General features: G+C 40.9%; 1 protein-coding gene across 5 annotated transcripts in view; it reads left to right on the forward strand.

The window, feature by feature from the left end:
- Positions 1-9456, forward strand: part of Arhgef6 (Rac/Cdc42 guanine nucleotide exchange factor (GEF) 6) — a 128874-nt gene extending 119418 nt beyond the window's left edge. For all 5 annotated transcript variants that reach the window (XM_013018136.1, XM_013018138.1, XM_013018139.1 and 2 more), the window contains 5 exons: positions 808-901; positions 2000-2077; positions 4951-5050; positions 7720-7774; positions 9234-9456. In XM_013018136.1, coding sequence (XP_012873590.1) covers positions 808-901; positions 2000-2077; positions 4951-5050; positions 7720-7774; positions 9234-9374 — 468 coding nt within the window. In that variant the 3' untranslated portion in view covers positions 9375-9456. The remainder of the gene's footprint in view (positions 1-807; positions 902-1999; positions 2078-4950; positions 5051-7719; positions 7775-9233) is intronic.
- The last annotated feature ends 8489 nt before the right edge of the window (positions 9457-17945 follow it).

Consider the following 17945-nt stretch of genomic DNA (forward strand, 5'->3'; position numbering starts at 1 on the left):
AGAGCACTAGCCTTGAGCTGAAGAGCTGAGGGACAGTGCCCAGGCCCAGAGTTCAGGCCCCACAACCAAAAAAATAAAAATAAAAAAATAAATTCTATTCTCTAACATTAGGGAAATTATTTAGTCTCTCTGCCTTAATTTTCCCATCTGACACACAGAATTTGAATTTCTCTTTGTGGGAATACTATAAAGAAAACTTATTTAAATAGTTTTGAAGCTCTTGGCAAAAGGGATAAATTCAATGCTAGTTATACTTATTGAATTCCCATATTGGTGTATCAATGGTTAACAAAGTAAGAGCTATTCTTCTAGGATTGGCATCTATTGCCTTTTCTGCAGACAGTACCCTAAAGACATTCATATCCCACCCCTATAGCATTACCTCTGTTTTGTTTAATCTTTTCAGAGTTTATTGGATCCATTTTATTGCATTTAGTACTAATTTTTTTTGTTGGTTGTGAGGCTTGAACTCTGGGTCTGGGTGCTGTCCCCCAGCTCTTCAGCTCAAGGCTAGTACTCTACCACTTAAGCCACAGTGCCACTTCCAGTTTTCTGGTGGTTTATTTGAGATAAGAGTCTCAGTCTTTCCTCCCCAGCCTGGCTTTGAACCAGGATCCTCAGCTCTTAGCCTCCAGACTAGCTAGGATTACAGGAGTGAGCCACTGGTGCCCAGCTTAGTACTAAATTTTGATATGCTCTTAACTACAGCTGTCAACATAGCAGAGAAGCATTTAATTTAATTTTATTTGTTCTATTTCAATTCAAACTTGTAGGAGACTTTTACTTTAAAAACTTTTATCCTTACAGGAGTCTAGTAAAAGCCCCAAAACAATGAAGAAGTTTCTTCATAAAAGGAAGACTGAGAGAAAAACATCTGAGGAGGAATATGTGATTAGGAAAAGTATGTGTTTTGTACTTTCTGAAAGTTATTTATGGATGAACTAACACGAGCATTTTTTAAAAGCAGATAATTAGAGCAATTTGTTCTCAGCATCATCTGTTAGAAAGACACATGGAAAAGTTTGGTCACCTCTAAGACTTTTGAATAGGCTGCCTCCTGCTGAACTTCCTGTCATCTTAGGCATTGTCATGCTGCAGAACATTTCAACCCCCCAGTGATTTAGAATCACTAAGGGGATCCATTTGCTATAGATACATTTCTCCCCTTTTTACTTTCTGATGCCTGAGATAGTTTCCTGAGCAGAAATAGATTTAGACTGGAAAGCTGAAATCCTTCTGGAAATGTAATGCTCATTAGTTTCTCAGCTAGCCAAGAAATGGGCCTGCTGGCTTCTAAACACAAGGCTTTATTTAGGACTGACTATAAAGTCAGTCAGCCAATTGATACATATGTATTTCGCTATAAAACTGTGAATAATGTACTTTGTGATACATAGGACTCAGTGATGTCTCACAAAGAGGTGTCAGGAATGTGTGTAGGAATAAAAATAGACAATTTTGATAAATCTTTGTTGGACTCCAGCTTCTGCATGTCCTAACCCCACTTATACTTGATGGTATCCACATGAGCTTATTAATGGAGTACTACCATCCAGCCCTTTCAAGACTGAGTTGGGGAAGGGATAAGGTAGGAGAAAAAAGTAATACTGGCTGGAAAGATGGGTAAGCTTAATGTGGACCACTTTCTAAAGAAGATGACCCTTGAAATAGAGAGGATCACAAGGCCATAGTATATTGGATAAGAGCTGAAAGCAGAACCCAGCCCAGTGTTGTGATATTGGCTTCCAGGAGATGACTGCTAGAATCTCAGTTTAGAGTTCTGGCATTCAGGATCACACCTAAATCAGTGCTGAATTTACTGAGGCTCCTCACAGAGCTGTGTGGGGATGCTGTCAGTCTTTCTCCATCTTGAGTCTTGAGCAGTAATTTTGCCTACCTTTCAGAAACGCTGCCACGGAAGGGAAGTGCAGTGTACTGTGTGATTTGGAAGGGACAGGGTGTATATCTTTGAAAAGTCACTGCTAATTAAATTTGACAGGTACAGCTGCTCTGGAAGAAGATGCTCAGATCCTTAAGGTGATTGAAGCCTACTGCACCAGCGCCAATTTTCAACCAGGTAATGTCTCAAGTAGGCTCCTCAGACTGTTTTCTCTCATGTCCGATGTCTCTTCATCACTGCTCAGTGTGTCTTAGGAAAAAGTAAAGCAATATAAATGGCGTTGCGGGGTGTGGAAAGCAGATGACTTGGTGCAAGGGAACAGTACAGGCCTGCATCTTTCAGATAAGGTGGTTTGTAGCTAACAATGGTTTGTTTACCCACTGTTGCTTTTCAGCCTGAGAGAAAGAGATGCAAGAGGGAAAAAAAAAGCTGGAGGTGATAAAAATGAAAACAGTTTTAAAAAGTCATTCTTTTTTGAAGTACGTAGATAGCCTCGGCAGCAGTAGTTAAGAATTAAAGAGCCCAGAGAGTTCCTGTGGCTGTGAACTGATGCTAATCTCTTCTTATAAGCAGATTTGGAAAGGAAGTCAAAAATCCTATCTTTGATCAGCTGCATATTTAAGCAAGCGATGTTTTACCAGACTCAAGTTTCAAAGTTGCTCTGAAAATCTGGAAATGTAGCGGCCCAGCAGAGGTTATTCAAAATGTCTGAAATTTATCATGGGGCTATTATGTGAGGCTATTTCTCCCAAATGACTTGAGAGCTACATAATGTCTCTTGGTCAATCTTGTGTAGTTTGAAAGCCGAGTCATGTGGGTTATTCTTATGTCTTACATTATCATGGATATTCAGGATACTATATCTTTTGTGAGATCCTTTGTTTTTTGGTCAGTCACGGGGCTTAAACTCAGGGCCTGGGTACTGTCCCCGAGCCTCTTTTGCTCAAGGCGAGCACTCTACAACTCTGAGCCACAGTTCCACTTCTGGTTTTCTGGTGGTTAATTGGAGATAAGAGGCTCACAGCCTTTCCTGCCTGGGATGGCTTGGAACTGTGATCCTCAGATCTTAACCTCCTGAGTAGCTAGGATTATAAGTGTGAGCCACTGACACTTGGCCATGAGATTTTTTTTTTGCCACACCTGGATAATACAGGATTACACCATAATGCTATCCTTGGCATAGCCACTGACCAATCACTTGGTTAGGAAAGGAATTCTTAAGTGACTGCCTTGACACACTCTTCCAAAGTATCACGTCTCAGATTGTAAGGAGGAAAAGTGTCCCATATAGAAGCCAATATGTTTGACAATAAAGAGGGGACACACACTTTCTGTTTCACACACAAAACCTAGTTGTGGCATGCTCAGTGCTGAATATACTACAAGGAGTCAGGAGAGGAAAATGACAGCAGTTTTCTTTTTCATTATCATGAAAGCTAGAATAAAAAAGAAGGGAACAAGGAGACATCAGAAGAAGCAGCCCGCATACAAAAATCTAACCTCATCTGTCCTTCTCTGCACTATTGTCCACCTCAGTCGAATCTATTGTTGTTCTTAGTGGAGAAGGCACAGAGTATGCATTCTGGCATAAAGAGGCATGAATGCTTTGGCTCCTCCTCCCTTGCCTCATTTTTGCATATGAGAACTATCTAGTGCTGTGTAGGCAGGCATATGGCAGAATATTTCCCTCCAGCCCAATTTTTGTGTTCCTCCAACATCGACTGTCTTGACTCTTGCTGCATTCATTTGAGTCAGTCAGTCTTCTGTGCACTTAGGAAGCACCAATGATAGTGCTATTCCCTGGGGATGGCGAAGACATCTGACTTCAGGAAAGAAGTGATCAGGTGAAGGCAGTGAGTTATGTTCATCTCTAAAAGATATTGGCCTAGGTGAGATGAGTCCAGGGACTCTGGGGAACCAAGGATTAGGCACTTGCATTCCCATGGGAAGGCTACAGAATGAGGGAGAGGTTGATAGTGCAGGAGAGCTAGTTAGTGTTTTCTGGGACACCTAGATACATTCTGAGTAGAAAATGATGAGGGCCTACAGTTTTCTGATTTTTGCCAGTCCTGGAGCTTGAACTCAGGGCCTGGGTGCTGTCCTCCAGCTACTCTTGCTCAAGACTAACACTCTGCCACTTGAGCCACAGCTCCATTTATGGCATTTTTGGCAGTTAATTGAAGATAATGGTTTCATAGACTTTCCTTCTTGGGCTGGTCTCAGCCTTCTGAGTGGCTTGGATTACAGGTGTGAGCCACTGGTACCTGTCTGGACCTACAGTTGTTTTGTTGTGGTGGTGGTGGTTGTGGTTGGTCATGGGGCTTGAACTCGGGGCCTGGGCACTATCCCTCAGGTCTTCAGCTCAAGGCAAGTGCTGTACAACTTGAGTCCCAGGGCCATTTCTGGTTTTCTGGTAGTTTATTGGAGATAGGAGTCTCACAGACTTTCCTGCTTGGGCTGGCCGTGAACCATGATCCTCAGATCTCAGCTTCCTAAGTAGCTAGGATGACAGGCGTGAGCTACTGGCGCCCAGCTTTCCTGGACCTACATTTTTGATAATCTTATAACCATTGTCCCCTGGAGATCAAAACTTTTCACTGATCCTCCATACCCTTAGAGGAAAATAAAGAGAACACATAAGCAAGAACGATGCTTTGGAAGTCCTTCCAGTCCTGTTGTGTCCTAGGCCAGTGCTACCATCAACCTAATCTCTACTAATAACAGAAGAGCAGAGCATGGGATAGTGTGTCACTCCTTGGAGACTTGCTGGCACAGTCAGCTCTTTGTGCTGAATGAGGCAAAATGGAGAAGGGTAGGGGTCTTGAGATGGAGGGGAGCTATTGCAGTGTCCTTGTGGCATTATTTGGCCATGTGAAATTCCTTGTGTCAGGAAAATGCCATCAACATATATTAGCCAACCACCTGCTAAATGCAAGGCAGCAGCAGTCTGGGCAGAAAGTTCGTGTGATAATGATAGTGGAAAGGAACAGAGCTTGGTAGATAATAGCCTGTACTAGTAACTCCCCCTCTTGTATTGCAACCCTCTACAGGTGCTCGCAAAGATTCTGTGCCACAAGTCTTACTCCCTGAGGAAGAGAAACTCATCATTGAGGAAACCAGAAGCAATGGCCAGACTGTCATTGAGGAAAAGTGAGTAGAGCAGGCCATCCTTGTCCTTGGCTTGTCTGGGGGACTGCAAAGAAGGTCTGATAGGGCAGACATGGAAGGACTGTTCCGCTTCACCCATGAAGGAAGCCCTCTTTGTGGAGCATGTGATTGGCTCTGTAGCCCAGGGAACAGGGATGGGAAGCAGAAGCAGTAGGCCAGAACCCTGCACAACAGCCAGCTCCCCTGTAGCATAAGCAGCTCAGGAACATCTGACAACACCACTGCTCTGGATAGGTTTCTAATGGATAAGGAAGGCCAGAATGCTGATTTCCCTACCCAGAAGCGCCAGTGTCTCCCCCATTTTTTTGAGTCAGGGGCTTAATTTTCCCATTGACCTGGGTTTCACAGTAATGTGTGTGACCTCAAGGGGGAAAATCAAGGTGAAATACCTATGGCTCATAAAATAAACACAAAGTAGCAAGTAATTCAGTCTCTTAAACTTGAGTCATTTCTGAAGTCAGGCCTGAATCTGCAGAGGCCAGCACATTTCACAGTGCTTGGCATCATCAATGTATTTTTACATTGGATGTGTGAACTGAGATGACAAAATTGTAAAGCCCTTGAGTACAAGAGAAGAAGCCTGGGTTAGCTCTTAGTTCTGCTACTTACTGCCTGTATGATCTGCAACAAGTTCTTTTGCTTCTCTGAGCCTGTATCCTCATCTATAAAATGACAGTAATACTCTCATGATTGTTGTGTGATTAAATATAGTAAATATACATTGGAATAATATTATGGAATAATATTATTATATAATTATGATATTATTATGGATACTGATCTTCATGATTTGTGAGAACTTCAGGAAAAGTGGTTTTATCCTTATTTATTTATTTTTGACAGTCCTGGGGCTTGAACCCAAGCCCTGGGTGCTATCCCTGAGCATCTTTGTGCTCAAGGTTTGTGCTCTAACATTTGAGCCTCAGCACCACTTCCAGCTTTTTCTTTTTTTTCTTTTTTTTGGGTCTGGTTGTGGGGCCTGAACTCTGGGCCTGGGCACTGTCCCTCAGCTCTTCAGCTCAAGGCTAGCGCTCTACCATTTGAGCCACAGCGCCCCTTCTGGCTTTTTTTCTTTTTGCTTATGTGGTGCTGAGGAATGGAACCCAGGGCCTCATGCATGCAAGGCAAGCATTCTACCACTGAGTCACCTTCCCAGCCCCACTTCCAGCTTTTTCTGAGTAGTTTATTGGAGATAAGTATCTTACAGACTTTCCTGTCTGGCCTAGCTTTGAACTGCAGTTCTCAGATCTCAGTTTTCTGAGTAGCTAGGATTACAGGCATGAGCGACCAGCCCCTGGCTTTTATCCGAATTTTATATGAAAGGATCAAGAGAAGAAATGGAAACCGGCCAGAAGAGGAGGAAGTGGAGCCTTGATCTGCAAACTCTGTTTTGAAAGAGCTGGCAAGGGAAGACTGTTCTATAACACAGTCAAGGCACTTTGTACTTTAGTGGTTGTGTGTGTGTGTGTGTGTGTGTGTGTGTGTGTGTGTATGTGCATGTGTGTGTGTGCACACGTACGCATGCTGGTACTTGGGCTTGGTTTTTTCACTCAAGTTTGGTAGCCACATTTGCCCATCCAGCTTTTTGCTGGTTAGTTGGAGATTATTTCAGACTTTTCTGCCCATGTTGGCTTTCAACAGCAAATACTCAGATGTCAGCCGCCTGAATGGCTAGAATTTACAAGCATGAGTGAACAGTGCCTGGTTTCTTTGTTGTTTTTCTGGTGGTATATAAGATCTTTCAGAAATAATTCCCTGACTTTATGTCCTGGGAAGTCATGTGGAGTCAGAGAAGTGAGAGATGTCTCAAGGCCCTATACTCCTTATACTGGTATGTCATTATCCATTAAGTGATATATATATATATATATATATATATATATATATATATATATATATATATATATATATATCTCCTGCCCTAAAGCTACAGGAATAAAAAGGTTATGAGGGAAATTAATCTTAAGAAACTGAAATCATAGGATCAGAATGTACAGTGATGGTTGCCTGAGGCTGGGAGAGAGTAGAGGAAATGAGGACATATTGGTCAAAGGGCCCAGTTTTGCTTATGCAAATAAGCACATTTTGGGAGACATAATGTGTAATAGGTGACTATAGTTAACACTGTCCTGTATATTTAGCATTTTCTCAGAGAGAAGATTTTAAATTGCTCTCAACACACACATACAAAACAATTACATGCATACATACACAATGGTGAGAGAGATGTTACTAATGATGGATGTGTTCATTAGCTAATTTTTTGCACTACTTCATAATGTAAAACATACATTAAAACATCATATGCTGTATACCATAAAAGTATTTTTTTTGGTCGGTTGTGGGGCTTGAACTGTGGACCTGGGCACTGTCCCTGCGCTCCTTCTGCTCAAGGCTAGCACTTATCACTTGAGCCACAGCACTGCTTCTGGATTTTTCTGTGATTAATTAGAGATAAAAGTCTCAGATTTTCCTGCCAGGGTTGGCTTCAAACCTCAATGCTCAGATCTCAGCCTCTTGAATAGCTAGGATAACAGGTATGAACCACCAGCACCCGTCTAGGAGCTGCACTTCTACAGAGTTAAAATATTGCTACTTAACAGTATTTCAGTGCCGGCTACTCATCTCTGAATTTTCTCTTTTCGTTCTAGGAGCCTTGTTGATACTGTTTATGCCTTGAAGGATGAAGTCAAAGAACTGAAGCAGGTAAGAAAATCATCATTTTCATATATGACAGAACCACTCAGTGTTTGTTACCCACCTGCTGGTAGATGATATCAGGAAAAATCCAAGAGAAAGGCAATGAGGACAGATTGGTATTTCCCTTGTGTCATGGAGGTACCTTTTAATTGATGTTTTTGTCAGTTGTGGGGCTTGAACTCTGGGCCTGGGCACTGTCCCTCAGCTCTTCAGCTCAAGGCTAGCGCTCTACCACTTGAGCTACAACGCCACTTTCAGCTTTTTCTGCTTATGTGGTGCTGAGGAATCGAACCCAGGGCCTCATGCATGCAAGGCAAGCACTCTACCAGTGAGCCACCTCCCCAGCCCCCCTTTTATTGATTTTTATCATATGACTTTGAGTTTAAAATTTCTAAGGCTTGGGGCTGGGAAGATGGCTCAGCGGTAGAGCACTTGCCTTGCATGCATGAGGCCCTGGGTTCGATTCCTCAGCACCACATAAGCAAAAAGTAAAAAGCCGGAAGTGGCGCTGTGTCTCAAGTGGTAGAGTGCTAGCCTTGAGCTGAAGAGCTGAGGGACAGCACCCAGGCCCAGAGTTCAGGCCCCACAACCGGACCCCAAAAAAAAATTTCTAAGGCTTGCTACTCAGCAGTTTGTAATAGGGTCCAAACTGTGTTATGACTTTCCCCAGTCTCCAGCGTCTATAGGCCAAAGGTAGGAAAAGCAAGGCATTTATGAGCCTGTAAGTATAAAGATAACTCTAAGTCATGGTTTATGGATCCACTGGAAATGAGGTCTTAGTGTTCCAAGATGCCCACTCTGCATGGATGCAAAGACTGGGTATGTGGTGATGAGGAACAGGATGGACAGTGGTGGGAGATCAAGCAGTCTCCAGTATGGGGACTGTGGATTCTTAAACCCAGGTAGGCCACTTGAGGCTATGGAAAAGAGAGTGAATATAAAGGAAGACACATTGTACAGTTGGCACCTGTGGGAGATACCAAGTATTAAAGACAACCCTTCCCTGGATATCATAGTTGTGTGGTGCTATTCTTCACAGAGATCAGGAAGTATAGGGGGAGATTTAGGGATGATGGAAGAGATGCTGAGTTTACTTTAGGATTTCATGAGTTTGGGGTGCATAATTATAAGCTGTCTAGATGGAGCCAGGCAGCTCCCATTGGGATTGGTGGGGCCTGATGCTCAGGAGATGACATCAGTACTAGAGATATTTGGAAGTCCCATCAATAGACCCTTGTATTGAAAGAGAAAAGTGGAAGGACTGTGGAATGAGAAGAGGGCCAAGGCAGGCCCTGCTCTAAGGAAGGCTCACATTTCACAGAAGAAGCCAATAGCTGGTCAGAGTCAGGCAGGACAATCAAGTGGCTGACTTGCTTTCAAACTGGTTTAAAGGGAGGGAAGTGTAGTTAGCAGTGAAGGGGACCACGAGGTGAAGCAGGAAGTGATCGCATCTTTTCCATCCTAGGAGAATAAAAGAATGAAGCAATGCCTGGAGGAAGAACTCAAGTCAAGAAAGGACCTAGAAAAGTTGGTTCGGAGACTGTTAAAGCAAACAGATGAGTGCATTCGAGCTGAATCCAGCAGCAAGACCTCTGTTCTTCCATAACCAACACTGTACTGCTGGGCAGTGTGCCTTCAGCTCATCTTGAAATGTCCAGCTGAACAATTGGACTCAGTTTGCTCACTTATTTGGCTTTAGTTGTTTTTTTGTTGTTGTTGTTTGACTCTCTCACCCACCCCCATATGTGAGTGTGTGTGTGTGTGCATACATGTACACATGTATGTTTGCTTGGATGTTTGTTGTTGTTTGGTTGGTCACTCTTTTTTTTTCAACAAGGTTAAAGCAGAAAGTGGTGGTTGAAGAAGTCCCAGAATCTTCGCCATTCACTTAGAGCAGGAAAACCAATGCTTTTAGATGGCTTTCATTTCATAGGCTTTTGTTTTTGTTGTTGTTTTGTTTTTTTTTTCCCTTGGTCAAGCTTGTTGGGCTGACTGTTGTCACAAAGCAGCTGGCTATGGTATATGAAACATGAACCCAAGTTTCCCTCAGTGCTTTCCTGTACCTGGCAGCCCTTCAGCCCTTCATTCAGTACCTAATTGATTCAAGACAAACCTTCCTGAACTATGACTAGTATAGGTGACAGACTAATACCTTTGTCAAATGATCCACATACCCTACTCTAGATTGTCACACACCACCCTTCAGTGACACTTCCAAGAGAAATCGCTGCCCTATGTTGCCTATTAGGACTCAGAGAAGTGTAGTCTCCTTATTCTATTTGTGCAAATGTACATTTCACCTCAGTGGGACAGAAGCTCTGGCCATCAGCACCGAACCCAAATCCATCAGCTAATTGCATTGGGCCATCTTCTCCTTCAATAGCAGAACTGGGCAGTCCTTTCCGGTGCATGATAGGTTTTTAACCCCTTGCCTTCTGCCTAACATTTTCTATTTCCCCAGTACTTTTAGCCAGCCATACCAAGTGGTGTGTAAATTAGTATGTATGTGCTTTGCTTACTGTTTAAAAATGTAGAGTGAGCAGTTACCTTACATGAAATATTCAAACAGTGATCTTTCAGCCTTCCAAGCCACTTGCATTGAGAAAATTGTGCCCCAGTAGATACCTTTCATTCACTTTTGCTCTCCCATTTATGCTGTGAGAAACTGTAACAATCATTATAATCAGCATCTTTTGTGGAGGACTCAGCATTCTTGGGAATTATTGCTATTAGTCCAGTTTTTTTAAAGTCACAAGGAAATGGTTGTTATGGCCACTGGTTATTTGAAGGAAGTATGTTTACTCAAGTTGCTTATTGACCATTAATTTGTAAGTATCCCATAAATGAGAACTCTGAGAAATCAGGTTTAGACGAGTGTCACGTCCCAAAACTTAGCACAATTCAACATCAGCCAAGGCTCTAGGACAGAGAAGTGCAACCATTCCTTCCTCCCCCAAACTGGGACTTGGGCTATAGAGGCAGAAAGTCAATAGGCTGATAAACATCGTCTTACAGATCTATTTGATGGGTGCATGTAAATGTTGGGGTTTATGGGTTTGTTTAGAAACCAAATTTGCAGCTTGAAAGCTTCAGCTTGCCGAAGAGCCTTTTTTCTTTGTGATACTGAGGATCTTGAGGATCCATAGCTTCATGGCATGGGGTGATGTCTGCCCCCTGTGTAGATGTTTCAGCATCCACAACAAATAGACAGTTCCTGCTGTCCAATAGCAGCTAACCACACAGCCATCTTTGGAAGAGGATTTCTAAGAACAGCTGTTCTGTTTAGATAGGACATCTTTTGCCTAAAAATTAAAAAAAAATACTATCCAGGTCTTTGCATCTGCCCTGTATGTGTGATTTAGTCAATGGCTTGCACTAAATGTACAAACTATATGCATAGGAAACATTTGTTATGATTACAGTACTTTAGTTGATTGCTTATGATACTGAAAGGTCTTTATTTTGAAGTCATATGTACATATGCATGTTTCTGGAACTTTGCCCTTCTGATGAGAGGCCCTAGGTACTCTGAGTAATAAAGCTTGTGCAGAGTGCTGTCTGTGCTTACATACTAAAAATAATATAAAGGAAATGAAGCCATGTTAACCCAAGAGCAGCGTCTCCATAGTTGTGTTGTTTACAATACTCTATAAATGAGTTCCTGTTAAGCTGTAATTAAATTGCTGCCCTTAGAGGCCATTCAGTTTCATCTCTGTCATGTCCCTTCTTACACAAGTTCAAATTTTCTAACTTGTTTTTATTTTAAAGACTTTTAAAATGGACATTTTCAATAAACTAAAAATAATGCTTTATAAAATAAATCCTTTGCTTCTTTTTTGCTAACTACTATGCAAGAAGAACTTTTTACTTTTTTAAAGCTGAATTTTATTTAGAGTGGACAAATAACTAGACATTTATTGCATACAATGTGATAGGCATATATAGTGATATATGTATTCAGCATAGATATTTATATTTCATGATTATGAGCTAGTTAGTAAATCCATCATCTCAAATATTTATCATATTCTCTAGTAAGAGCATTTAAAATCTTCTCTTTTAAGTACTTTGAAATATTCAATGAATTATTATTAACCACAGTCACTATATTGAGCAATAGCTCTCACAAACTTATTTCTCCTATCTAACAGAAACAGTATACTTGATAAAAATCCTTTCCTGTCTACATCCCTACCCCAGTCTCTCGTTACCACCATTTTTCTAGTCTCTACTTCTGTAATTGACTTTTTTGGATTCTACACGTGATGAGATCATGCAGGACTGAGTTTTTTTTTTTGTGCCTGACTTATTCATATAACGTAATGATCTCTAGTTCTATCCATGTTGTTGCAAAGGAAAGGATTTTCTTCTTTTTTTTTTAAGGCTGGATAGTATTCCATTGTGTATAACTACCATATTTTATCCATTCATCCATTATTGATTTTAGGTTAATTCAGTAACTTGACTATAGTGATTAGTACTGCAATGAACACGAGAGTGTAGACCACTCTTTGACAAACTAGTTTCATTCTCTTTGGAAATATCATCAGCCCTACTCTCCATAGCCTTACCTGCCTGTAACTTTTGCACTCAGGTAAGGTTTTCTTTGAGGGAATATATTATCTCTGTAAAGTAGTGAACAAATGTCATCATTCCCTGAAGTAAAACCTTCTTTACCTTTTCTATGTCTCTTCTGGCACCAATTTATAAGCTATTTATTTATACCCCCTTGGCACAATTTCCATTTCAATATTAGGCAAAGATAGATTGATTTTCCTTTTGAAGCTCATCATTTGATTTGTAGTCTTGGTCTCATCTCTTTTTAATTTTTATGGGCCTTTGTCCTGGTCTGAGATTCTCAATTTTGACACAGGCAGAGTTTCCATGTCAGATTAGGATGAAATATTTGTTCGACTTTAAGGTAGATAAGCTGGATAGTTTTTGCCACTCAGCATCCTTTCCTGACCATCTTTTATTCTTGTCACTGAAAGCATATAGGCTAAAATAAATTACCTTTCTCAGATTCCCTTGTTGCTAGGGTTTTGAAACACTTTCAGTTCTTCCAAATAGATTTTCACCACTTAAATTAGGTAGAGACTATCTTTTTGGGGCATGGTGGCCTGTAGAAAACTAGAAAGAATGTTTGCGTCTTTCATAGTCTACATTCCAATGTGTCTAACTTTGTGGATTAAAAGATGCCGTGGTGGGAAGTATTAGCAATGACAGTTTCCTAACATTTGGATTACAAGTACAGTGGGATGTCTTTGAAGACATTAGTCCACTGTAAGTCTGCTAACTCCCACTTCTATAGCTCCATGCTTTTGTACACATCTAAGTACTTTTATGCCTAAACTATCTTAGTGGCTCACATTTCCTGTTCTGAACTAATAGATGTATAATTGTACTTCTAAGTGCTCAGCATTTTATACTAAGTGGTTTACCTAGTTCATATAAGTTGCAAACAACTACACGTGTTTTTTACTGTTGTTATTTCTACCTTACAAATGAACAGAGGTACACAGATGTTAAAAAACATAACAATAGTTCATGGTGGAGCTGGAATTTGGGCCTTTGGCCTATCTATCTTTAAGGCTCAAGCTCTCTCTTGTGACCAAGCTTTGTTTCTCAGTTACTTAATCTTGTGAAGTCACAAGTGAATGTCTTCCTTTTGGCAGTATAAGAATTTACACTTGAGGCTTTGTTTGCTAGGCAGGTGCTGTACCACTTGAACCACAATGCCAGATTCCCCTCCTGCTTTTTTCCTTTTCAGTTATTTTTAAATGGGGTCGCATGTTAATGATAGAATTAGCCCAAACTATGATCCTTTTATTTGTGCTTTCCATGGAGCTGGACCGACAGACATATGCCATCCTGTTCAGTTTTTATAAAGATGTGGGTCTCGTGAACTTTTTGCTTTGATTGGCCAAACATCACAATCTTCCCAAAACTAAACTTTTTGTGTAACTAGAATTACAAGTGTGAGCCACTATACCTAGCACAGATGAACTCTTGCTTGGTGAACACAGATAATTTCATTTTAATACCCATCTTGACCTCCCTCTACTATTTAATCCTGCTTTCTTTGCAATTAACAATTAATTTTGAGATGAGACTCTCACTAAGGGGCCCAAGCTGGCCTTGAACCTGTGACACCCCCTTCCCCTGCCTTAGCCTCTCTAGTAGCCTGGCCACTATGCATATTTCAAGCAATCTCACTGCTTGGCTTTTATCATATCATGTTTCCCTGTACATTTTTTAACCTTTCTATCCTACTACTAATTTTATTTGCTTGGCCTGCTTCCTTCACCTAACTCTTGGACATTGTTAATCTTTAACACTCTGACTTTTCATTCTTTCCAGCCTTTTCCTGGACAATCTTGTCTACTATAACTCGTTTATTAAAATGCATCTATCTATATTTTTCTATTCTGAAACATTCTGATCTGTTTATGTATATTTTCTTCCATAATTAAAACGTGCCTTGTGTTTTCTCTTTTCTTTTTCTTCAGTATTCTCTTTTTTCCGTTTCTTTCCTTTCTTCTTTTGTTCTTTAACTCCTTTTCTTCCCTCCCTCCCCCTTCCATCATTCCTTCACTGTTTTCTTTGCTGTACATTGGGTATAGTCTTTGGTCTGCTGCATGAACAAGGCCATTGCACATGTACCTGGGCTACCAGTTTAAACTGCTCTAGGATGCAATCCTATTCACTTGTACCACTGAGTACAAACAGTGCTGGGCGCCATGTGGACACTCATGTCAGCGATCTTCATATGCGGATCTTCTTGAGAGAACAGTTTGCTTAGGGCTTTCTACAGATTGTTTCACTGAATCATTATGATCCCTGCAAAAATAATATTTTTACTATTCCATTTTATAGTTGAGGGCACTGTGACCTACTTTGGCTTACACTTGTCTGTGGTTACAAAGTTGGTAAATAGTGGTAAGATTATCTGCTTGACTCCATCCTTAACCACCAGACTATAACAATATTTCTGGTCTTTAAAATATTGTGACATGGTTCACAAAGATAAAGAAAGTAACAGAAATCATACTGAGCTCCATGTTTTTGTCTCAAGGTGCTTCAAATTGCTTTAAAGACTTATAGCAGGGCTGCTCCCAACACAGTGGTATTAAATGGTATGGAAATGGTCATATATGGCATAAAACATGTTCCCTTTTGAAGCCTAGAAATATGTGTTGTTTCTACCACTTACAGCACACCATTTATATCTCATAGTCACTTGCTTTTTAATTGAAGAACAAAGACAGTAATGTTTTATATTTTGTTCATTTTCTGTTTGTCTAGAAAGAAAAATTATTGGGTATTTCAATTACTCTTGGAGAAATACCGGACTTATAAACACAAAATTAAATTAGGTAAGTTAAGAACACAATATTACAGGAAGATTAAAAATTCTCTAATCCTTAAAGTTTATTGGAACATTTTTGTCGGTCGTGGGGCCTGGACTCTTGGACTGGGCACTGTCCCTCAGCTCTTCAGCTCAAGGCTAGTGCTCTACCACTTGAGCCACAGCGCCACTTCTGACTTTTTCTGCTTGTGTGGTACTGAGGAGGAATCGAATTCATACATACAAGGCAAGCACTCTGCCACTGAGACACCTTCCCAGCAGGAACAACTTTTAAATATGTTCAAGTAAATTTTCAGGATATATGATGTACTTTTAAAATTATTGTGAGATTATGAGAATAACAGTTTGGTGGGGCACTGGTGGCTCATGCCTTTTATCCTAGCTACTCAGGAGGCTGAGATCTGAGGATCACGGTTCAAAGCCAGCCAGGACAGGAAAGTCTGTGAGACTCTTATCTCCAATAAACCACTCAGAAAAAAGAAAGTGGCCCTGTGGCTCAAGAGGTAGAATGCTAGCCTTGAGCTGAAGAGCTGAGGGACAGTACCCAGGCCCAGAGTTCAAGCCCCACAATCAGCCAAAAAAGAAAGAAAGAAAGAAAGGAATAATAGGTTACTTATTTCTCATTTTCTCTCTAGTCTATAAAAATGTGTGTTGTTTTATTTAGATATTTTTAGCCTAGTGAATGTCTTTATCCTATTTTAAAGTTTTGCTTCAAATGGCACACAGAACTATTTCATGGATTCTTGAGTTATATGTCACTACATTTATTCATTCATCTCTTACACAGTAGACAGCCAACTCTGTGTCAGGCCTTGTGGTCAACACTGCAGTTACCAAGGTAAACAGGAGAAGGCCTTGCTCCTCGAGAAGCTCATGACATGATAGGGAAAGCCTGATCCACAATAAATACCATTAGGTCCACAATAAATACCATTAAGGTAAGTGCTTCATGCAGTGAAGAAAGAAAGTTGATCTTGTGAGCACAGAAAACAGTGGGCATAGGTTCTAAGGCAGGAAAACATTTCTCATCTTGCTTACAGGTTACAACATAAGAGACCGTAAAAATGTGTTGGCTTACAGGTTACAACATAAGAGACTGTAAAAATGTGTTAGTAGAATATAAAATTAATTATTTCGTCTATTTTAATGTCAATAACAAGAGTATGCAAGGTACCAGTGGCTCAAGCCTGTAATCCTAGCTACTCCAGAGGTTGAGATCTGTGGATTGTTTTTGAAAGTCAGCACACCAGGAGAATCTGTGAGATTCTTATTCCCAATTAACCACCATAAAGCTGGAAGTGGAGCTGTGTGGCTCAAGTGGTAGAGCATTAGTTTTAAGCAAAAGAAAAAGTTTAAGAATAATGTCTAGGCTCTGAGTTCAAGCCCTAAGACCAGCACAAAAGCAAGAAAAAGAAAGAGAAAGAGAGAGAAAGGAAGAAAGAAAGAAAGAAAGAAGAAAGGAAAGAAGGAAGGAAGGAAGAAACAAAGAAAGAAAGAATGAATGAAAGAAAGAATGAATGAAAGAAAGAAAAGAGGGAGGGAGGTGGGGAGGAAGGAAGGAGAGAAAGAAAGAGAGAGAGAGAGAAAGGAAAGAAAGAATGATCCCCTTTTCTTGGGAAGGGCTGGAAGACCTCATGAAGAAGTAGTCTTTTGGGTTAAGGAAAATTTGGCTGTGTGAGGCAGAAGCTTAATAAAATATCCTGGGCGGGAGGTACATGAGGGGACATTTACAGAGTAGCAGAGACTATGGGAGAAGTGGGGATGGCCTAGAAAATGTAGACCTTCTAATACCATGAATTTGTTTGGTGTTAAGGAGAAATGCACTCAGGGTGAGCCAAGTACTCTACCACTTAAGCCATGCTACCAGTTCTCAACAACATACTGTTATAGATACTTAGTTACTAGAGGTAGAAATAATCTGGAAGATAATGATTCTCAAGGAAGAAGGTGTGTGTGTGTGAAATTCAATGGCAATATTTAAATACCAAAAGTGTCTGAAGATTATTTTTTAAAAAATCTGCCCAGGTAGACAAGGATTTCCTTCTTTTAAATATGTGCGTAGCTCATGCTTTTTCTTTGTTTATTTTTACCTTACACAGGCTAGGAAAGTGCTCTGCCACTGACCTACATCCCCAGCCCAAAGGATCCCCTTTTGATAAATTCTACCAATGCTTCTTGCCCACCAATTGTCTTACTCAGGCAAGTTGCATAAGGGTAACAAGGCTACCAAGTGGGCACTGAGCTACTGGAAGGGAAGGAGAGTCATGCATGATCTGTGAACTGTCTTCCACTCTCAAATGGGTTCAGTCTTGCTGTCAACTATGCTGAAGATTCTGGCCTTCCTAAAAAAAAAGAAAGGCCTATCTATACCTGTAAGAATATCATGGCAGGAGCAGGGAATGTGACTTAGTGGTAGAGTGCTTGCCTAGCATGCATGAAGCCCTCGGTTCGATTACTCAAAACCATATACACAGAAAAAGCCGGAAGTGGTCTGTGGCTCAAGTGGTAGAGTGCTAGCCTTGAGCAAAAGAAGCTCAGGGACATTGCCTAGGCCCTGAGTTCAAGCCCTAGGACTGGCAAAAAATCATGGCAAATATCAGCAAATCCCTCAGCTTCCATGGATGCTATTCCACATTCTTCAAGTCCCTTTTGCAGAAGTGAACACGGCACACAAATCTTTGCTAATGGAGGATAAGAAGGCACTGTGGGCATATCCCTTGCACATGCCAAATGTCTTTCGAGGAAGTATGCAGCCATGCAAGTCTATCCACATGGATGAAGAGCAGGGACGGTGGCCAAGAATAGATG

This window comes from Dipodomys ordii, unplaced genomic scaffold (genome assembly GCF_000151885.1).
Source record: "Dipodomys ordii isolate 6190 unplaced genomic scaffold, Dord_2.0 Scaffold38, whole genome shotgun sequence".
NCBI classification, from domain to species: domain Eukaryota; kingdom Metazoa; phylum Chordata; class Mammalia; order Rodentia; family Heteromyidae; genus Dipodomys; species Dipodomys ordii.